Source organism: Scyliorhinus canicula, chromosome 4 (assembly GCF_902713615.1).
Source record: "Scyliorhinus canicula chromosome 4, sScyCan1.1, whole genome shotgun sequence".
NCBI classification, from domain to species: Eukaryota; Metazoa; Chordata; class Chondrichthyes; order Carcharhiniformes; family Scyliorhinidae; genus Scyliorhinus; species Scyliorhinus canicula.
The window spans coordinates 211703402-211726975 of NC_052149.1; the positions used below are offsets into that span (position 1 = coordinate 211703402).

The 23574-nt window shown below is 46.6% G+C and overlaps 1 protein-coding gene across 3 annotated transcripts in view; it reads right to left on the reverse strand.

Moving 5' to 3' along the window:
- Positions 1–6380: 6380 nt before the first annotated feature.
- Positions 6381–23574, reverse strand: part of LOC119965352 (glucosamine-6-phosphate isomerase 1-like) — a 28223-nt gene continuing 11029 nt past the window's right edge. For 2 of the 3 annotated variants that reach the window (XM_038796003.1, XM_038796002.1), the window contains exons 4-7: positions 17024–17206; positions 14605–14789; positions 11814–11988; positions 6381–7960 (exon numbers count right to left, since the gene is read on the reverse strand). In XM_038796003.1, coding sequence (XP_038651931.1) covers positions 7818–7960; positions 11814–11988; positions 14605–14789; positions 17024–17206 — 686 coding nt within the window. In that variant the 3' untranslated portion in view covers positions 6381–7817. The remainder of the gene's footprint in view (positions 7961–11813; positions 11989–14604; positions 14790–17023; positions 17207–23574) is intronic. The other variant, XM_038796004.1, reaches the window with a different exon arrangement.

Here is a 23574-nt window from a genome sequence, read left to right on the forward strand (position 1 = left end):
CGTCGTAGAGCTCGCAACTCAACCCACGGGCCTGGACCTCCGAAATAGTGCCCCGCATCGGCCGCTCGCGCGCCCCGGACCGCCAGCACACATAGCCTCCAGCCCCGTATGAAGCACCCCTGTCCGCCGATCGGCTCTCCCCCGACTGTGGTGCCCCCGGACTGAGTCCACAGGCGTCACACGAGCATCACGGACGGTGCGACCATGTTGGAACCACGCCATCGGGAATTCAGCCGGTCGGCAAAGGAGCATCGCAGGGCGGGCCTCAGGCAATGGCCTGAGGTGGTGGATACTCGGTGCGGTGTACTCCATGAGTACGCTGATTTTCAAGGGGCTGAGAATTGAGAAACTGGCGCCAGTTCCAAATTTGTGTGCGAAAACGGATCCTCCACCCCCGTCGCCGAACACGATTCCGGTGTCGGGGTGCGGAGAATCCAACCCATGGAGTGTTAGCCAGGCTGTTCAAACATGCTGTAGGTGGGGAAGGGGAAAAGGAGATGCCAATTCCAGTATTTCCTTTTTCTTCCACAAATGCATTGGATCAGTAATAAGGGATTTTCCCCCTTATCCAAATATAGCTGTTAACTGGGTCATTGCAGCTGAATTAGTGAAGCCAATTGGGATTGCTGCTTGACATGAAAAACCCACCTATCACAAAATACCAGCACAAGGAGAAAACCTTGCCTCAGCGGAAGCTTTCTTGCCTTGAGGTCAGAAATTTCTGGATTTGAGTCTCACTCCACAGGCCATTGCACATAGTCTGGCTGATGGTATGGTGCAATCCTGTGTAGGAGTGCTGCATTGTCATTGGCAGGGGGAGAGACCAGAGTCATGGTTGTCCCTGGGCATGTGTAGTTGTGGTTTTGTGTGTTTCATTTCTGTTTATGTTTGGGCGGGAGCAGTGGAGGAGGAGATGGGGGAGGAGTGGTTTGGCTTCAGCAAAGGCTCCGGCCTATTGCCATTTAGTATTAGAACTTCTAGGGCAGCACGGTGGCCTAGTGGTTAGCACAACCGCCTCACGGCGCTGAGGTCCCAGGTTCGATCCCGGCTCTGGGTCACTGTCCGTGTGGAGTTTGCACATTCTCCCCGTGTCTGCGTGGGTTTCACCCCCACAACCCAAAAATGTGCAGAGTAGGTAAATTGACCACGCTAAATTGCCCCTTAATTGGAAAAAAATAATTGGGTAATCTAAATTTAAAAAAAAAAAAGTATTAGAACTTCTTCTGCGGTTGTTTGTTTCCCCTTTCCGGGGCTTCAGTGCCTAACACAGGGAACTTGGAGAGCTGATCACTACAACGAATAGAGCCCTAAACCAGCGACTAAGTAGCAACATTCGGGTGGTGGAGAAAGACAGCGAAGGAGGTACATCCATTGACCGTGCCTTCTTCGTTAAGAGAATCATTTTGGAATCCTGCGGATTCGAAGCTGTGGACATCTACAATCTGCAGGACATCCCCAGAGCTGGATACCTTGATGAGATCTTCAAGAATGTTGCAGCGTGCAGGAAATTCCTCAAGGTGTTTGAGGAGAAGAGGGAGCTGAGGATGTTCATGGCGGAGCAGTGCTGTCACATCAGGGCTGTGCGCTGACTCTGCATCCCTACAATCCTCTTGTCCCTGATGGGATGTACATAGAACTTTACAGTGCAGAAGGCCATTTGGCCCATCAAGTCTGCACCGACCCACTTAAGCCCTCACTTCCAACCTATCCCCATAACCCAAAACCCATCCTCACCTTTTTGGTCACTAAGAGCAATTTATCATGGCCAATCCACCTAACCTGCACGTCTTCGGATTGTTGGAGGAAACCGGAGCACCCAGAGGAAACCCACGCAGACACGGGGAGAACGTGCAGACTCCACACCGAGGGTGGCCCAGCAGGGAATCGAACCTGGGACCCTGGCACTGTGAAGCCACAGTGTGCTACCATGCTACCCACGGTACTTACTTTCCGGCAGGCACGTCTACAAGGTTGGGACATCACCGAGGTCAAGAGATGCTTTTGTAATTTGGACCAACAAACAGCAGGTCATGTGGCTCTGAAGCTGAGGGTTCGCTCTCAGGGAACTCCATGGCTACCATTTCTATGCTGGGCCAAGTGCTCGTTCGGTCAATCAGAGATCAAATTCCTTGGCGACCACATCTCGCAGCACGGCGTGCAACCAGATGTTGACAAGGTTTCGGCGATCAACACCATGAAGACCCCAGAGGACAAGAAGGCGGTCCTCCGCTTTCTAGGGATGGTCAACTTCCTCGGGAAGTTCATTCCCAACATGGCGTCCCACACCACAGCCCTCCGCCATCTCATCAGAAAGTCAACGGAATTCCAGTGACTGCCCACTCATGAGAAAGAGTGGCGTGAGCTGAGGGCAAAACTCACCAAGGCCCCGGTGCTGGCGTTTCTCGACCCTGCCAAGGAGACCAAAATATCTACTGAAGCAAGCCAGGACGGTATTGGGGCGGTGTTCCTCCAACAGGATGACTCCTCTTCCTGGGCCCCAGTTGCGTGTGCCTCCAGAGCCATGATGCCCACTGAACAATGGTACGCTCAGATTGAGAAGGAATGCCTGGGCCTCCTAACGGGAATCGACAAGTTCCACGACTATGTGTATGGCCTCCTAAAATTCATGGTTGAGATGGACCACAGGCCATTAGTCCACATAATCCAGGACCTGAATGTCACGACGCCACGGTTACAACAAATCCTTCTCGAGCTACGCCGCTATGACTTTGAACTTGTCTACACCCCAGGCAAAGAACTCATTGTTGCAGATGCCCTTTCCAGGTCTATCAGCACACCGTGTGAGCAAACTGACTTTGTCTGCCAAATCGAAGTGCAGGTGCAATTCTGTGCCTCCAACTTTCCGGCCTCTGATGAGAGGGTCATTCAAATTCGTGAGGGAACGGCCAAGGATCCTCTGCTCCAGTGGGTGATGCAGCACCTCACGAATGGCTGGCAGAAGGGACAGCGTCCCCAGTTTTACAACGTCAAGGACGACCTGACGGTGGTGGACGGCATCCTCATGAAGCTCGATAGAATCGTGATTCCGCAGAGCATGCGAGCTATGGTGCTCGGCCAACTCCACGAGGGTCATCTGGGGGTCGAGAAATGTTGACGCAGAGCTCGGGAGGCAGTCTACTGGCCGGGCATCAGCCAGGATGTTGCCAACACGGTCCTCAACTGCCCATGTCAGAAATTTCAGCCAGCGCAACCTAAAGAAACTCTGCAGCAACCTGAGATAGTGACCTCCCCATGGTCCAAAGTCGGTGTTGACCTTTTCCATGCCAAGGGGCGTGACTATGTCTTCCTGGTCGACTACTTTTCCAATTACCCCGAAGTGGTGAGACTGTCCGACCTCACGTCGACGGCGGTGATTAAGGCATGAAAAGAAACATTTTCCAGACATGGGATACCGCTCACGGTGATGAGTGACAACGGCCCCTGTTTTTACACCAGGAGTGGTCTGATTTTGTCCAGCTATACAACTTTCGTCATGTCACCTCCAGCCCCCACTACCTGCAGTCAAACGGGAAGGCCGAAAAAGGGGTCCATATCGTCAAGAGATTACTATGTAAGGCTGCAGACTCAGGCTCCAACTTCAACCTGGCACTGTTGGCATTCAGAGCAACCCCGCTGTCCACTGGGTTGTCTCCAGCGCACATGCTCATGAATCGCACTCTGCGAACCACAGTTCCAGCCATCCACATTCCAGACCTTGACAACTTCCCGGTCATACAAAAGATGCAGCAGTCTCGGGCCCAACAGAAATCAGCATACGACAATCATGCCACGGATCTCCCCGAGCTGGTCCCAACTGAGCGAGTTTGTGTACAGTTGCCTGGCGGCGCTGGTCGGCCACAGCTGGCCCCGAGATCGTTCCTCGTCCACATGGCTCATTCCTCTGATGCAACAGGCTGGCGCTGCGCAGAGTTCCACGCCCGCCACCCAAACATGATGTCCTACCTCACACACCGCTTCCTCCGGACGCGCCCTGCCACGAGGCCACCGATCTACCAGCAATCCTGTCGACCTCTGCGACCACCTCATTGGCGGCGGTCCTGCCTATCCAAGTGCAGGCGGCCCCTGATCCAACCTTGAGGCGGTCAACCAGAATTCGTCACCCGCCAGAGAGACTAAACTTATAGACCGAACGTTTGCACAATTTTGTTACCTCATCCTTTTGACCTCTGTAAATATTGTTGTTTACCGTTTCATCTGCCCTATATCTGCACTAGCGACACCTTCCTATGTCTACAAGTCCATTTTAGCTCATTCTGTATATAGTCACACACATATACACATCCTCACGCACATGCATCTTAATATTTATTATCTGAACACAAAATACAAAACAAAAGGGGGGGGGGAGGAGAGAGATGTCATAATATACATCTATGTATATAATGGAGTGCAGACAGGCAGTGATTGACACACAGGATGACCAGTAAGCACACAACACATTGCAGCCAATCACCAGCAGGACACTACCACTATAAAGCCAGAGGGCACTAGGTTTCCCGCTCTCTCTGGACCCAGCCACTGAGACAGTCAGAGTCCACGAGCTAGCCAGTGCAAACACCATGTGGTAGCTAGTAAGTCTGGTCAGGCTAGCATCAGGTCTGCAGTCAAGTCAGCAGTGTCAACCCACAATTGAACATGTAAAATAGATGTTTTTAAAAATCGTGTTGCATCTCATCAAGTGTTGGAAGTCTGTCTCTCGCTACATTGCATCAAGCGCAGTCCACTTTGACCCAGCCTGCCCAACACATCATGAGGAATCTGTGCATCAGCTCCAGGAATCCGAGGGCAGTGAGGAATCTGTGCATCAGCTCCAGGAATCCGGTGGCAGTGAGGAATCTGTGCATCAGCTCCAGGAATCCAGTGGCAGTGAGGAATCTGTGCACCAGCTCCGGGAATCCGGGAGCAGAGAGGAATCTGTGCATTAGCTCCAGGAATCCGAGGGCAGTGAGAAATCTGTGCATCAGCTCCAGGAATCCGGGAGCAGTGAGGAATCTGTGCATCAGCTCCAGGAATCCGATTGCAGTGAGGAATCTGTGCATCAGCTCCAGGAATCCGGAAGCAGTGAGGAATCAGTGCACCAGCTCCGGGAACAGAGAGTAATCTGTGCACCAGCTCCAGGAATCCGGGAGCAGAGAGGAATCTGTGCATTAGCTCCAGGAATCCGGAAGCAGTGCGGAGCCTGTGCATTAGCTCCGGGAGCAGTGAGGAATCTGTGCACCAGCTCCGGGAATCCGGGAGCAGTGAGGAATCTGTGTACCTGCTCCAGGAATCCAGGAGCAGTGAGGAATCTGTGCATCTGCTCCAGGAATCCGGGAGCAGTGAGGAATCTGTGCATTAGCTCCAGGAATCCGGAAGCAGTGAGGAATCTGTGCATTAGCTCCAGGAACCAGGAGCAGTGAGGAATCTGCATGAGCTCCGGGAACAGTGAGGAATCTGTGCACCAGCTCCGGGAATCTGGGAGCAGAGAGGAATCTGTGCATCAGCTCCAGGAATCCGGGAGCAGTGAGGAATCTGCATGAGCTCCAGGAATCCGGGAGCAGTGAGGAATCTGTGCACCAGCTCCAGGAATCCGGGAGCAGTGAGGAATCTGCATCAGCAATGGAGCAGCGTGACCAGGTGTGATCAACAAGTGACACAGACACATTTGCAACTCAAGTATCTGAAGAGGGATCGTATAAAAAGTAATGTGAAAATCTTACCTTCACTGTAGGGCCCCCGGTTCAATTCTGGACTCGGGTGACTGTGGAGTTTACACTTTTCCCCGTGTCTACTTGGGTTTCCTCTGGGTGCTGCGGTTTCCTCCCACAGTCCAAATATGTGCAATTAGGTGAATTGACCATGCTAAATTTCCCCTTAGTGTCTAAAAGGTTAGGTCGGGTTACTGGATTATGGGGATAGGGTGGAGGAGTGGACTTTAGGGTGCCTTGTACAAGACCCGGTGCAGACTCGATGGGCCGAATGGCAAAATTGTTCTGCACTGTAAATTCTATGATTCTATGATCTGGAGAAAAATGCCAAGTGGTTTAAAATAACTGATTGATTAATGCACAGCCGTACTGAGTGATTTAAATCTGTGTATTGTGTAAATTGATTTGGGAAAGTGCATTGTTCTGATTGATTGATTTATATTCAATTTTAATTTAAACCGTGTTACATTTTAAAAGCAATGATGAGTATTTTGAATCTGTGCAAATTGATTTTAAAAATTGTATTAATCCATTGATTTCAATAAATGTTACTTTAAATCATGCAAATATTCGTATCCGTATGCCGGAGAGGTTCTCCTTTGTAAGTACGGGATAAAGAGACCTCTCCTGGCAAATGGCTCAGCACAAAATGATTACACATGCGAATAAGACTTATTTTCAAGTTGAACGCAACATTTTTATTGTTCTGCAAAAAGTTCAAAATACTACTTTAGTAACTGGCTTTAATTGATGGCTTAAATAAGCTTCGCTTCTCCATTTTTGCTTGTAAATTGGTCAACTTTCCGAGTTTGTTTACAACCAAGTATTGATAAACCTATCCCTGCATCCAAAATGCCAGGCTTTTAGACTGTAACCTGTTCAAAATGCCTTCAACAGTAAAGCATAAATCAAACTCTAGGAACAAAAATGAAATGCCCAAAACCAGCTGCCACAGGAAGGCTCTCCATTCTACTGAATATTCAATTGTGGTTAAATATTCTTCTGTTTAAACTTGGGGATTTCCTGACACAGAAAACATTCTGCAAAGGAGCACAAAAGTAAGTGCAGGAAAGGGAAGTCCCGACAGGCAAGTTAAACGTTGTTACTTTACAGAAAAAGCTCGTGAACATCTAGGACAATGCAAAGAAAAGCAGCAAAGATATATAGTCTGAGTAAAGGGTATTTGGCAGGAGTAGCAAGCGATCGGTTTTCAAACAGTAAGATGAGCCAGGTCGACTGTAGTTGTCCCTTTCAGTCCTCTACATTAAAAATACCAAATGCAGTACATGACAAGTTATTAAAACAACTGGGTAAACTCAGGCTTGTACAGTGACTTTGAATTAGGTGCAAAGTTAATTCACAAATAGAATCAATATATTGAAAGAGAAACAGTAACACTAATCAAGCCATTATAATGAGGTGCACAGTACAACAGTATAACTTCTGCGCAAAGTTTTGATTTAAAATAAAACATTGCAATGACTTTATCCTATTTAAGTGGTTTCTCACATTAAATTGTTAATGGATTTTAAAAAAAAAATAACTTCATGTGCCCAATGCTTTTTCTTGCCCAATTAAGGGGCAATTTAACTTTGCCAATCCACCTACCTTGCACATCTTTTTGGGTTGTGGGGGCGAGACCCATGTAGACATGGGGAGAATGTGCAAACTCCACACAGACAGTGACCCGGGGCGGGATCGAACCCGGGTCTTCGGCACCGTGAGGCAGCAGTGCTAACCACTACGCCACCATGCTACCCAAAGGATTTTTATTTTAATTGTGATTTTATTTTTGGCAAAATATACTAAATAGGGAGCAGCCGGGTCGGAACTGCAAATTACAAATTTCCACAAATAAAAATTAAGCATTTTAAAAAGTATAAATGTTCATATAGGTCAAGGATATTCTTCTCGTCGTCAACCCCCTTTTCTTGAAATCCTTATGCTTCAATCAGTAAAGTTTAGCCTCAGTCTGTATCAGCTGCCTTAAGATCCTCCCCCCTTTCTGCCCACTCCATAAAAATAACAGACATTTTTTTTTGAGAACATAAGTGTGAGGAAGTGTGGTGAAGATTTCATAACCAGTTAGCGCAAGTTTCTTTCAGATACTCATTCAGAAAAAGCAATTTCCATGGAAAGTCCTGAAGCTTCTTGTCTTCGTTTCTCACAGCTCGGATTCAGTATCTTCATTGTATCGATTTCTCTCATACTGTACAATGGATCTACAAGCTTATTGTGAACGTGTAGTATACCTGGGGAAGAAATAGAAGCAAAACAAAGGGATATAGGAGCAAACTCAAAAAACGTAGACAACAGTTTACATTTGTTTAGCAACTTTAATGTATTAGAAAGTCCCAAGGCATTTCACAACAGCATTGGGAAACATAATTTGTCAGTGAGCCTCATAAGGAGATAGGTGATGAGTTTGGTTAACGGCGTGGGTTTTATCTTAAACGGGGAGGACACAAAAGTGGAGGGGTTTGGGAAGGGAATTGCACAGTTTTGGCAGCTGAACGCACACCCAACGATGGTGGAGCGTTGAAAAGCAGGGATGCAGAAGAGGCAAGAGTTGCAGGAGCACAGGTCTGAGGGTGGTACTGCTGGCTGTGATTACAGAGATGGGATGGGGCAAGGCTGTGAAAGATCTGAAAACAAGATTGAGGCACTGACGAACAGGGGTGATGGGCGAAATGGACTTTAGTGCCAGTCAAAGTATGGGCAGCAGAGGATTGGATGAGAATGTTAACGGAGAGTCACGGTGGGCGGCCTGCTTGGCGAGCGTTGGAATAGTCACATGTAGAACCAACAAAGGCATGAACAGTGTGGTCATTTTAAAATCATACTGCAGTCAAACCTCAGGAAGTCTGTTATTCGTAGCCCAGATCGAGGCAGACTTTGTCACGGAGTGTATCTACTGTTGCCTTATAAGGGAACAGGTCATGTGCAGCCCACATTACCAGAGATGGGACACCTGTGGCAGGCTCAGTTGGCCTGTCAAACAGTCATCAACATTGGCTGCTGGGACCCCCCTCCCGAGACCTCATTGGCCAGAAGCCAGAGAAGTTTCTGGAAAAGCGAGTGATGGGGGGATAAAAGTAGGCAACTCAGAGACATCAGAGGCAGGGGACGCAGAGCAAGCAGAAGAAGAAGCAAAAGAGCAAGCAGAACAAGCAAAAAAGGCAGAAAGAGCAGAAGACAAGCAGAAAATTCGAAGCAAAGGACTTGAAGCAAAGACTCGGTGTGTGAGGTGACCCTGACCAGACCAGAAGGAAGCAAGCAAGCAACAGCCAGCGAGAATCACCTTTGCAAAGAGGAACCAGAGGGACTCCGGGATCGGATTTACAACTTACCAAACCACCTTTGCAGGTAGTATAGTCGAATCCTGGGTGTTTCTTGTATGTATAGTGGGTAATTTACAGGTTAACTATATTTAATAAAGTGTTGCATTATATCCGTACTTTGTTCTACTCATAAATAAAGACATCTGAGTAAACTTTAATTAAGGAGCTGGTTGAAGTATCTGAATTGACGGCATGCGGCACAGTGGTTAGCACGGTTGCCTCACAGCGCTGAGGACCCGGGTTCGAATCCCAGCACTGGGTCACTATCTGTGTGGAGTTTGCACATTCTCCCCATGTCTACATGGGTTTCACCCCCACAACCCAAAGATGTGCAGGTTAGGTGGATTGGCCACGTTAAATTGGAAAAATAATAATTGGGTACTCTTAAATTTATTGAAAAAAAGTATCTGAAACGTACAGATACTACAACAAAGCAGACAGTACAACAACAAAAAAATGCTAATCTTGAGGATGGAACTACAACTTCGAGGAAATAACCCAATTATTACGGTTTAATTGCAAACTTTTGTTATTCCAAGTGTCACATTTAATTCTAAGCAGGACCTTATGTCATATCACTCTCCTGGTAGAAGCAATTCTCGAGCAATTAACCTAGAATTTCACAACTAAAGTCACATGGCTTGGCTGAACAATTGTCGTGCACAGCAACAAAAACTTTCAGTTCCATTTTTTTCAAAATCACAAGCTATAATTTAAGGAAACCAGTCCTCAAATGTAGACTTCCCAGTACTTCTTACGAATATGTGACCAGTTTTTCAGTACTGGGAAATTGCAAACAGAATTGCTTTGTGATATTGCACAGCCAGTCAAGCAACAGAGAGAAGATCACAGACTAAATCCATGGAGCACGTGAGCCGGACCTTAAACATGGTGTTCAGATTCGAGCAACAAAAACAAAAGGAGAAAGTTCAAGCAGTGGTGATGGTGCAGCAGCGAGCCACGGGGATGATTCCTGGGATCAATGCGCTGATTATGAGGAAAGGCTGGGGAAACTGTGGTTTGTTAACATGGAATGGAGGGCTCTAAAAGAAAGGGAACTTTCCAGATGTACACGCAGCATTAGAGCAAATACGTCAGGTTAAATCAGAGCACATAATCTGGTACGCTAAGAGGCAAGCCTGGACATAGGCAGCAATTAAACTGGTAAAAACATAGTTGATAAACAGTCTTTAGGGACTGGATCAGCCAAAGGCGGTATCGAGGTTCACAATGCGGCCGGGAATCGCCAAATCATGATCGGCATCGGTAGGCGCCGATCTGAAAGCGATACTCTGACCCCCCCTCCCGCTGGCACTGGAATCTCGGTCACAACTGCACGCCAGCGGGAGCATGTAAATAAATGCTAATGGCTCTTAATAACCATCTGCATCCATTTAGTGGGCCCAGCACACCTGTACTCCGACCGTCCATTAGTCTCTGGTCCACAGGGCCGGGAATCACGTGGGCATGGATCACAACATTTGTGAGCCTGTCGTGGAGGACCTTGCAGTGAGCCAAAGTTCTTTCGAGGGCCATCCTCCCCAGCCACAATACACTACCTACCCTGCCCACCCCATCCCTCTACTAGACCATGCCCGCCGACCACTTAATAGTGAGACCCTTCTCCCGGATTCCTGATAGAGAGAGACCCCCCTAACCCTACCCAGGCTCCCATCTTTAGCGGGAACCTAGTGCTCGAGTGCACTTGTAATGTATTTAGTGATTGGAATGCACTTGCCACTCTTTAGTGGTCTAAACGTTGGTATTTCACCACAAGAGTCACTCATCCATGAAGGAAGATGAATGAATCAAGGCTGCAGATGGTTTGTTGGAAGCTATCAAACACAGCCCATTATTAGAAAGGAATGAATGGTTTGTAGATAATGGATTTGAGGGGTTGAGACAGGTCCCAGCTGTGTACCTTCCAGGAATGGATAGGTGGAGCTTTCAGGTACAGCTGCAGTTTTTTTCCCCACTGCCCCTGTCTGAACTGCTCTCTAGCTCCCAGACAGGGCATTTTTTCCCAGGGGGCGGAGGGGGTGTTAGTCAGGGGGTCCCTGTCAGTGGGTCCCTTTAGCCAGTGGGGACGGCTGACTGACTGATTTGCGGTACGGGTGGGGGCATGGCCGGCTGAGGGATTTCACTATCGGACCTCCCGCTCCAAATGCAGCCAATAGCAAAATCCCCTGGGAATCCCTCGTATTTCAGGGCAAGGGTTCAGAATTGCTTCCTGCTTTACACTCCCAGAGGTATCGGAAAACTGACGCAATTCTCCAGCGGGAGAGCACAGTCTCCCAAACCCCCACCCCAAGGAATGTATTTGTGTGCAGGGATCGAAACTGAGATGATCTTCCAAGCTCGACAATGGAGAGGACATCTTCAAATTATTTCAAGGGACAGTTATTTGGCATGATGGTAAAATTGAAGGTTTTTGCCATGGATGGTTCCTAGGTCGGCCAAAATGCTTCCCCTGGACTCTTAATGGTTACATCTTCGTATACATCCCTATCCCAGCTGACACTGGCCATTCCTAACAGATGTGGAGAATGAGCAAGTTTTTTAAAACTCCAAACTATTCCGTTATCTGCAAAAATAATTTAAAATCACTAACCTGGAGCTAATAAAAACAATGTTCTCAAACAGACCGAATAGCCTCTTTCAAAAAGTTAAATAGCAATTGGGTCCGTTATTGTGTAAGTTATTACAATTGAATGTTTTCATTGAATTTCCCAAAAGGTTGAAAACACCAATAATATTCAAATACCTTTAAAATATTGGACTGTTTTTACACGGAGTTCCACGGTGGCATCTTCATCACACACAAACATTGTTTTTGGATGCTGCTGAAAAGCAGATACAGTCCACATGTGGTTTACACCATCTTCTATTGCTTTACATAGAGCCAAAGCTTTATGAGCTCCAGTGATGAGAATCATTACCTGCAGAAGTAAAAGAAAACCCACTGAGCACCTTCCATATGTAACAGTGATGATTACCGAAAAGCTAGCAGTTGTTCTTTTCCTGCACCTAGTAGTGCACTGAGGCAGACTTCCAGCTTTTCCCATTGCTAGTTTATCCTGGACCATGTTGCTAGCCTGTTGTTAGCGGCTTACAGCTTGAAGGGTGCCACTCCACATCAAGCATGTCTTACCTGGAGTCTCTCCCGCACTTACTGTTTTTCATTGGCGTATGCTGGAAGTATTTGCAGGTTGACACTCAACGGGCGCGATTCTCCTGGCACCGCACCGGGCCGGAGAATCGTTGCAACCATGCCACGCCGCCCCAACGTCGAGGTGCAGAGTCCCGCCGCCGCCGCCCACACCTGGTTGCTGCCGGCGGGAACTCTGCACGAAGGGTCGGGGGCCGGCCTGTGAGGGGGGGGTCTCCGTACCAGTGGGGGGGGGGGGCCTCCGATGGGGTCTGGCCCGCGATCGGGGCCCACCAATTGTCAGGCCGACCTCTCCCCTCCCGGGCCTACATTGTTGCTCGTCCAGCCCCAGACCCCCGCGCCATGTTGCGTCGGGGCCGGCGCGTTCCTCAAAGCCACCGCGCATGCGCGGGTTGGCGCATTGTCACTGCGCATGCGTGGGTTGGCCGCCCTCAGTGCGCTCCAGGAAATGAGGCTGGAGCGGCGTGAACCGCTCCAGCCCCCTGCTGGCACCCTGTGGGGCGTTCACGACGGCACGGACACTCTTCCGCAATCGGAGAATCGCGCCGAACCTGTTTGGCCGCATTATGAAAGCACCTTCCTTGGCCATTATGTCTTGGGTCAGACTCAATCCTGGAGCTTCTGGCTCAGAGGCAGGGACGCAACCCACTGCACCAAAATATCTCCTTGAGAGTTGGCAGTGAACCTTTAAAAATTACATTGAATGAGAAGATCCCAGATTGGAATTCAGGCTCAAATAATGCATAGAGGAACAGTGTTACATTTCTTAGTTTTACCAAGGAAAAAAACATTTATTAAACATGAAAAGTTGGATTATTATATAATACTCATTTAGTTCCCACATATCTTCACAACTACAGATTAACATGGATTACAAAGTACATCTTAAGATACAATGGTCCCATTAATTCAAAAGTCCCTTTTATGCACACAGATCGACTGTGGTCAAATACACACTCTGCAGGAACCAAGTTAGTGTCTGTGGTTTTCTACTCAGAATCCCTCCATGTCTGTCACATGAGTGTTTCCAAATTCCACATCCAAAAACACACTTAAAAATCTTCTCTTATAATAATGCTTTCCCTTAGCGGTTTGCATTCAGAAATCCAGACCAGGTTTTCCAAATGGCACTTTTAAACAAAGCTTCCAATCCATATTTAGCATCAAATACAGTCCAGGATTTCACACCAACTCTCTTTAGGATTTCTTTGTCAAGACTGCTGTCCAAACTACTCACAATTGCTTCAACTCTTGCTTCCCAGGCTATAAAATGGAATCAGACATTTGTTTTACCTTGGAAGACAGCTGTCTCACAAGTACTGCAACTGTCTCTTTAACTCAGAACACTTTGTTTACTCTTCCTTGAATTCTGCTGAACAATACCTTTGTCTCTTAACTCCCGTCTTCTTGGACACTTCTCTTCATTTCTCTAGTTTTCTTAACTACCTTACCTCCAGGTCTCTGCACTTGTTTTCTTAACCATTACTCTCTGGTATGGCTTTTCTTCTGGCCAAGTTCAGAGAGATGTTCCCTCTCTCGCTTTCTCAAACCAACTGCTTCTAGTCTCTGACAGTTGCCGTAACCCATCTTCAACAACTGCAATCAAATTAGCTAAACTAACACTTAAAATTTTCTCTGTCTTACAAGGCCTCAGTTGCTAAGCATTACCCATGTGCTTGTGCCTTATATTTATTCTTTGCGCCTCTCTAAGCACAATAGAAGCACAGTTGGAAGTTAAACAACACCCACACAAACACGTTTGTCCAGCATGAACCGAACTCCAGGTTTTACCCTTCCAGGCACAGAAACGTTAAATTAAACCCACTTACAACTGTACCTATTTCTAATGTTTAAAAATAACTCCCTTAATAAATCCTTTAAAACTACCATTGTTCACTAACAGAGGAGAGAACAGGAGGACGCAAACTGAGGGCTATGTTCGGAGGAGAGCCAGATAAATAGTGCAGAACAACAGTGTTGCTTTAAAATTCAAATAAAATGCAGCTTAATGAAACTCTTTTCTCGATCAGTTGCACACATCCGAGTGTGACTGTCTGGACCAATGCCTACAGATTTTTTTTAAATTTAAATAATAACTCCAAAAACAATTTTTTTAAATGTAAAACCCATGCGGAGAACAAAAGGCCAAATATACTCCTTCCGGTTAGTAGAATTCTAGGAAATTCAGTTCTGCATTTGTACCTGATCTTCAAAACTGCAACACCAACTGACCAAGATACAAGGAGTGAGGGTAACAAAACAGGTAACTCTCAGGCAGTACAAAAACATAACTATATCCAAGAGGCAAACTTGGCACATTTAAAACACCGGGCTGGACTAAAACTAAAGAAAAAGGAACCATGCAAGTTAACTGCCATTTATTTACCTCTCTAGCATCCATTACAGTCCCCACTCCAACAGTTAAAGCCATGGTCGGGACTTTAGACAAATCTCCATCAAAGAATCTAGCATTGGCCAATATTGTATCCATTGCCAATGTCTTCACTCTGGTGCGAGACACCAGGCTGGAGCCTGGTTCGTTGAAAGCAATGTGACCATCTGGACCAATACCTAGTCAAAGCCAAAGAAAAAAAAAAAGTGAACAAAATGTAACAACAGCATTTCACCAGAGCATCAGCCAGGGCTAATCCTGTGCACCAGGGATTTGGGGCAATTTTAAACCGAGCACAAAACTGCTCCCAATACCGTGAGCTAACTTCGGTTTCCTTTAAAGTGAGGTCACAGGTAAAGCTCCCATCTGCAACAACCATAGGATCACGCCAGTGCTGACTGACACCACCTTCAAAAGGTGGGGTCAGGACGGAGGGACACTGACAATCAGGGACCTATACACGAACGGCAGGATCGCAACACTGGGCGAACTGACAGAAATTCCAGCTAGCCAGGGGGAACGAGCTAAGGTACCTGCAATTAAAAAACTTGCTACGAAAGGAGACAAGGACATACCCACAACCACCACGACAGACACTACTGGAAGAGTTACTAGACGCAAGCATATTAGATAAAGGAAACTGTAGTGACATGTACAACCGACTGGTAGAAGGGGCTGACACCGTACTGGACGCAACAAGGAGGAAGTGGGAGGAGGACCTGGGGATCGAAATAGGGTGGGGACTCTGGAGCGAAGCACTGCATAGGGTCAACTCCATCTCCACATGCGGAAGGCTCAGCCTGACGCAACTAAAAGTGGTACACAGAGCCCACTTAACAAGAACCCGTATGAGTAGGTTCTTCCCAGAGGTTGAAGACAGATGTGAACGGTGCCAAAGAGGCCCGGCCAACCACGCCCACATGTTCTGGTCTTGCCCCAGACTTGTGGAGTACTGGACAGCCTTATTCGAGGCCATGTCCAAAGTGGTTGGGGTGGAGCCATGCCCGATAGTGGCGGTTTTCAGGGTTTCAGACCAGCCAGATCTATTCCTGGGGAAGAGGGCGGACGCCCGTGCCTTTGCCTCCCTGATTGCCCGCCGTAGAATCCTGTTCGGCTGGCGGTCAGCAGCAGGACCCAAAGCCGCAGACTGACTGTCCCACCTCTTGGAATCTCTCCAAATGGAGAAAATCAAATTCGCCATCCGACGGCTTCCACAGAACGTGGCAGCCGTTCACCCAATTATTCCGGGACCTGTTCGTGGCCAACAAACAAGCAGAAGAATAGCCAGGTAGCCAAGAAACGGGAAAGTAGCCAAAGCATGAGGGGGAGAGATAGACCGGGAGAGGGACAGAAGCGGGAAAGGGGGGGGGGGGGGGCAGAGGGGAGAGACAGGGGAACAGGGGAACAATGGAGGAGAGCCAGGGAAGGGGAGGGGGGAGGCAGAGAAATGTTAACAAACTTGGCATCCACAGGAACAGAGAAAATGGGGAAGACGGGAGGGCCGCAGAAGCGGAAGTGCGCACGAGACGACAACGCCAGCGAACTCCGTCCGGAAGAAGCAAGGGACAACACCACGAACGGATGCCTACATATGTGTATAAATAACTTTGCCACGGGTACAGAGCTGCCGCTGTTCAGCGGGGGCACAGTACCGTCCGCTGACTTCACGGGGAAAATTAACACTTCAGCAGCAGCAGCGACCCATGGGGGGGGGGGAGGGGGAGAGCCCCGATGGGAGGGGGTGGGAGGACTGAGGCGCGTGGGGTAACGTCTAGTGGATTGCTGATGTACACTTTCTTTATGCACTATGTTAATGTGCACTAATTTGCTGTGTTGAGATTATTACTATTTAATATGGAAAATTTTGCAAAACCTTAACTAAAAAAAAACAGCAGCAGCAACCCGGGGGGGGGGGGATTTATTTTCCTCTTTGTAAGGGGCGCATGCTCTATCCTGTTTGAATTTAGTGTTAATTTGCTAAACTGTCTATCGTTTAGAGGGTTAAGTTGTTCTGTTCTGTTGGCATGTTCCCCTTCTTTCTTTGTACTATTTTCCTTTTTGGAGGGTTTTGTAAACTTATTGAAAACTTTGAATAAATTTTTAAAAATTTAAAAGTGAGGTCACATGGATGGCTGTGTAGAGAAATAGTAATTTCACACCATTCCACTAGAAACATTCTCTGTTGCTGCTCACAATAAGGAGAAGAATTACACTGCGTCCAACTAATATTACACCTGATAGTTACCCTGGGTGTTCAGGGTTAAAATGTAATTTCCCCAATATAGACATGTGCCCTTTGAGAACACCTCCAAACTATTTTTAAAAGCAATACAAAAACAGATGAGAACTATCATGTAAGTAGCACCAGCTTCAGGAAGAGGATATTAATTTTGTAAAGGTTTCTGCGAAGTACCACCAATGAATAGCTCGATTCCTCCTGCTGCTTTAATTTTCTCCTCAAAGGCATCGCACTCTGCCTCCAGGTCAGGAGCATTTCCATCTAGAATGTGTGTATTCTCAGCCAAGATGTCAATGTGCTTAAATAGATTGTTCCACATGAAGGAGTGATAGCTCTCAGGATGGTCCCTTGGCAGGCCTGCAAGGAAAGTGTACCATATCATATTGCAAAGTCATCAACTATTACCAATGATCAAATGCATAAACCCCAAATTCTGACTACGATGAGTACGATCCCTCCATTATTTCTCCCACATTACAAGAGAACATAAGTAAACATTACGGAGAGGGTAGACAGGAAAGACTTGTTTCCCCTAGCTGAAGGCTCAATTAACATGGGGCATAGATTTGAGGTGACTGGTAAAAGGATTAGAGGGAACATGGGGAACATTATTTTCACGCAGAGGGTGATGGGCATCTGGAATTCACTGCCTACGTTGGTGGTTGAGGCTGAAACACTCAACTCATTCAAAAACTCCTTGGATCTGCATCGGAAGTGCTGTGACCTGCAAGGCGCCCACCCCCCACCCAAGGTGCTGAAAAGTTGGATTAAAGAGGCCGGATTGTTTCTTTTTTCTCTATTTTGGCTGGCACAGACAAGATGGACTGAATGGCCGTAACTTTTCTATGATACTATGGAAAGACCTGGAATTCTGGCAATGTCTCAAAGCTGATTTCACCCACAAAGACCAATCAAATTCTCCCACAAGAGAATGCAGAAGTCCAGCGACGGAGATGCTCAGATTTGTTGGTTCCAGCAAACGCTGTTAAGTCAGCTTTAATGAGCAGTTTAAATGCAATGGATTGTGAGGGTGGGGCGTGAGGGGTGGGTGGGCCAACGTTTAATATCCATCCCTCCCTTTTCAGTAGTGCCTGGCCTCTGCTCAACGTCAGTAGCACAGATGGGACCAAGTTATATCCCTGTATTCTGTGGTCCAATATACTGACAATTCTGCTGTGCTACCATTATGGCCAATTTTATTAGGCCTGTGAATGCAACATTTCCTGCCTAGATCTAAAAAAAAGGATTACAATCAAGATGAAGCTGATCTTCTACAGGCAAATTCTGAACGTTGGTTGGCCAAGAGATATGTTCCCCTTCAGATTGGAATTGACAAATTTCCAGACCACATTCATGAAAACCATTCAGTAAATTCAGCATCAACAAAAATGCCAACTAGTGACTGACTGCTACATTTCATCACGAACATTTTTTCGATAGATAAACATCTACTTTACTGCATACATTATTAATAGTGTATTTATTAAACCAGATCCTTCAGTTCCTGAACATTGGACTTAGTGCAGCTGACTGAAAGCCAAATGTAGAACAGCTGAGAAAACTGGTTTCAGCAGGACCTGGTGACACTGGCATTATACTGAAACTACTTTATATTCCCAGTCACCTCATGAGTCTCCAATGAGTTTTAGTAAATCATCTTCAGAAATAAATGTATGTGGGGTATGCCTGAAATGAATGATTTGAAAGATCAAATTATGTAATATTTGAAACATGTACAGAGACGATTAATCCCGAACATTAAAATCGTTTTAAATATATTGCAGTTCAGCAAGATACGTGAGACAAAACCTATGAAGCCAGGTCACTGCGTCCAAGCAAAGGAGAATCACCAGATTGTCTGTGCCTTCTCTCCGAATGAGCAATTCACCTAGTGACTCTTCCCCACGCAACACTCCCCCCACCACCGGCCGCCCACAACGTCTCTCCTTACCCTGAACATTCTTCCTTTTCAAATAATCCAGTTTCCTCTTGAATGCCTCGATTGAACCCTCCTCCACCACTATCTCAGGCAGTGCATTAACCACTCACTGCCTGAAAACATTTCTCCTCACGTCTCCATTGCTTCTTTTGCTATAGACCTTAAATCTGTACCTTCACATTCTTCAACCATAGTGAACAGAGTTTTGCCAATCTATTTTGTCCAGACCCCTTATGATTCTGAATCTCTATCAAGAGCGGGATTTTCCGATCCGACCATTATCATGAATCTTTTCTGCACTCTCTGTGGCACCTAAAATCTAGCACCCCGAATTAGACATAATACTGCAGTTAATGCTGAACAAGTTTTTTTTTACAGTTTAACATAACCTCCTTGTTCTTGTACTCTTATGTCCCTATTAATAAAGTCTAAGATTCTATATGCCTTGTTACCTGTGCTCTCTACCAGTCCTGACACCTTTAATTACTTATGCATATATACACCCTCTTACATCCCCTTTAGAATTACACCCTTGAGTTTATATTAGGTCTTCACATTCTTCCTTCCAAAACGAATCACTTCACACCTCTCTGCATTGATTTTCATCTGCCACTTGTCTACCAACATGTCTGTCTTCTTTTGAGGTTCTACACATCCTCCTCACGGTTCACAATACACCGGAGTTTCATGTCATCTGAACATTATGCCCTGTACACCAAGGTCGTAATATTAATATATATATCAGAAAGAGCACGGTTCCCAACACCAATGATTGGTGTGCTACAGGGGTCAGTGCTGAGGCCTCAACTCGTTACAATTGAAAGAAATTATTTGGATAAAAGGACCAAAATATGGGTGCTAAATTTGCTGACCCACACAAAGATAGATAGGAAAGTAAGTTGTGAAGAGGACATAAGGAAGCTACAAAAGGATATTTATAGGTTAGGTAAGTGGACACAGATCTGGCAAATAGAGTATTGTGTGGGAAATTGCACGGTAGCACGGTGGTTAGCACTGTTGCTTCACCGCACCAGGGTCCCAGGTTCGATTTCCAGCTTGGGTCACTCTCTGTGCGGAGTCTGCACAATCTCCCCATATCTGCATGGGTTTCCTCCGGGTGCTCCAATTTCCTCCCACAAGTCCGGAAAGACATGCTTGTTAGGTGAATTGGACACTCTGAATTCTCCCTCTGTATACCTGAACAGGCGCCGGAATGTGGCGACTAGGGGATTTTCAAAGTAACTTCACTGCAGTGTTAATGCAAGCCTACTTATGACAATAATAAAGATTGTTATTATTTGGCAGAAGAACAATAAAGATGATTATCTAAAATGGTAAGAGATGGCAGAGCTGAGGTGCAGGGCCATCTGGGTGTTCGAGTAAATGAATCACAAAATGCTCGTTCACAGGTGCAGGAAATAATTAGCAACGGTCATAGAAAGTTTGGTTCTGCCTTCACAATTGAAGACACAAATAAGATACCAGAAATTTAGGGTAACGCAGGGTTTAGTGAGAAGGAGGAACTGAAGGAGAACAATATTGGTGGAGAAACAGTGTTGGAGAAATTGATGGGTTGAAGGCCGATAAATCCCCAGGGCCTGATAATATACATCAAAGAGTACTTAAGAAAGTGACTATAGAAATAGTGCATCCATTGGTGGTCGTCTTCCAAGATTCCATAGACTACAGATTGGAAGGTAGCTAATTTAAAAATGGAGGGAGAGAGAAAACAGGGAATTATTAACCAGTAAGCCTGACATTAGTAGTGGGGAAAATTCTAGAATCCATTTTTAAAGATTTTACAGCAGAGCACTTAGAAAACAGTGGCAGAGGGCAGCACGTGGAGCAGTTATTAGCACTGGGACCACAGCGATGAAGGCCATGGTTTCAATCCCGGCCCTGGGTCACTGTCCGTGTGGAGTTTGCACATTCTCCGTGTCTGCGTAAGTTTCACTCCCACATCCCAAAGATGTGGGGGTGAGGTGGATTGGCCATGCTAAATTGCCCCTTAATTGGAAAAAAAAAATACTCTAAACTTTAAAAAAAATAGAAAACAGTGGCAGGATTGGACAGAGTAAGCATGGATTTATGAAGGGGAAATCATGTTTGACAAATCTACTGGAATTCTTCAAGAATGTAACTAATAGAGTTGATGAGGGCAAGCCAATGGATGTGGTTTAGTTTGACTTTGGGGAGGCTTTTGCCAAAGTCCCACATAAGAGATTAACATGTAAAAATGAAAGTGCATGGGATTACGGGGGGGGGTGTACTGAGTTGGATAGAAAACTGGTTGGCACACAGGAAATACAGAGTAGGAATTAACGGATCTTTTTCAAAATGGCAGGCCGTGACCAGTGTGGCACCGCAGGGATCGGTGCTAGGACCCCAACGATTCACAATATATATTTAGATGAGGGAACAAAATGTAATATCTCCAAATTTGCAGATGACAGTGAGATGGGTGGGAGGATGAGCTGTGGAGGGTGCAAAGATCCTGCAGGGTGAAGGCAAATGCATGACAGATGCAGTACAATATGGATAAATGCGAGGTTATCCACTTTGGTAGCAAAACCGGAAAGGCTGACTATTATCTGAATGGTTATAAATTAGGAGGGGTGACTGTGCAAGGAGACCGGGTCCTAATATACCAGTCGAAGGTAGGCATGCAGGTGAAGCAGGTGGTAAAGAAGGCAAATGGTATGCTGGACTTCACAGTGAGTGGATTCGAGACAGAAGCAGGGATGTCTTGTTAGAATTATACAGGAGCTTGGTGAGGGCACACCTGGAATATTGTGTGCAGTTTTGGTCTCCTTATCTGAGGGAGGACGTTCTTGCTCTCGAGGGAGTGCAGCAAAGGTTTACCAGACTGATTCCAGGGATGGCAGGCTGAACGAATGAGGAGTGATTGAGCTTGTTAGGGCTGCGTTCACTTGGGGCAGCACGGTGGCGCAGTGGGTTAGCCCTGCTGCCTCACGGCGCCAAGGTCCCAGGTTCGATCCCAGCTCTGGGTCCCTGTCTGTGTGGAGTTTGCACATTCTCCCAGTGTTTGCGTGGGTTTCGCCCCCACATCCCAAAGATGTGCAGCGTAGGTGGATTGGCCATGCTAAATTGCAACTTGATTGGAAAAAATGAATTGGCTACTCTAAATTTATTTTTTAAAAAGGACTGCGTTCACTTGGGGCAGCACAGTGGTGCAGTGGTTAGCACTGCTGCCTCACAGCCCCGAGGTCCCAGGTTCGATCCTAGCTCTGGGTCACTGACCGTGTGGAGTTTGCACATTCTCCCCGTGTTTGCGTGGGTTTCGCCCCCACAACCCAAACATGTGCAGGGTAGGTGGATTGGCCACGCTAAAATTGCCCCTTAATTGGGAAAAAAAATGAATTGGGTACTCTAAATTGAAAAAAGGATTGCGTTCACTGGAGTTCAGAAGAATGAGGAGGGATCTCACAGAAACCTATACAATTCTAACAGGACTAGACAGTGTAGGTGCAAGATGGATGGTCCCAATGGTGAGGATGTCCAGAACCAGGGGTCACAGTCTGAGGCTATGGGGTAGAGGATATGGACAGAGATGAGGAGAAATTTCTTCACCCAGAGAATGGTGAGCCTGTGGAATTCATTACCGCAGGAAGTGGTTGATGCCAAAATATTGTATGTTTGTAAGAAGCAGTTTGATATAGTACTTGGAGCGTAGGGGATCAAAGGATCAAGGTGCCTCACGGGAGACTGCTGAGTAAAATAAGGGCCCATGGTATTCGAGGCAAGGTACTAACATGGATTGACGATTGGCTGTCAGACAGAAGGCAGAGAGTTGGGATAAAAGGTTATTTTTCGGAATGGCAACCGGTGACAAGTGGTGTCCCGCAGGGTTCAGTGTTGGGGCCACAGCTGTTCTCTTTATATATTAACGATCTAGATGACGGGACTGGGGGCATTCTGGTCAAGTTTGCCGATGATACAAAGATAGGTGGAGGGGCAGGTAGTATTGAGGAGATGGGGAGGCTGCAGAAAGATTTAGACAGTTTAGGAGAATGGTCCAAGAAGTGGCTGATGAAATTCAACGTGGGCAAGTGCGAGGTCTTGCACTTTGGAAAAAAGAATAGAGGCATGGACTATTTTCTAAACGGTGACAAAATTCATAATGCTAAAGTGCAAAGGGACTTGGGAGTCCTAGTCCAGGATTCTCTAAAGGTAAACTTGCAGGTTGAGTCCGTAATTAAGAAAGCAAATGTAATGTTGTCATTTATCTCAAGAGGCTTGGAATATAAAAGCAGGGATGTACTTCTGAGGCTTTATAAAGCACTAGTTAGGCCCCATTTAGAATACTGTGAGCAATTTTGGGCCCCACACCTCAGGAAGGACATACTGGCACTGGAGCGGGTCCAGCGGAGATTCACACGGATGATCCCAGGAATGGTAGGCCTAACATACGATGAACGTCTGAGGATCGTGGGATTATATTCATTGGAGTTTAGGAGGTTGAGGGGAGATCTAGTAGAAACTTACAAGATAATGAATGGCTTGGATAGGATGGACGTAGGGAAGTTGTTTCCATTAGCAGGGGAGACTAGGACGCGGGGGGCACAGCCTTAGAATAAAAGGGAGTCACTTTAGAACAGAGATGAGGAGAAATTTCTTCAGCCAGAGAGTGGTAGGTCTGTGGAATTCATTGCCACAGAGGGCGGTGGAGGCCGGGACGTTGAGTGTCTTTAAGACAGAAATTGATAAATTCTTGATTTCTCGAGGAATTAAGGGCTATGGGGAGAGAGCGGTTAAATGGAGTTGA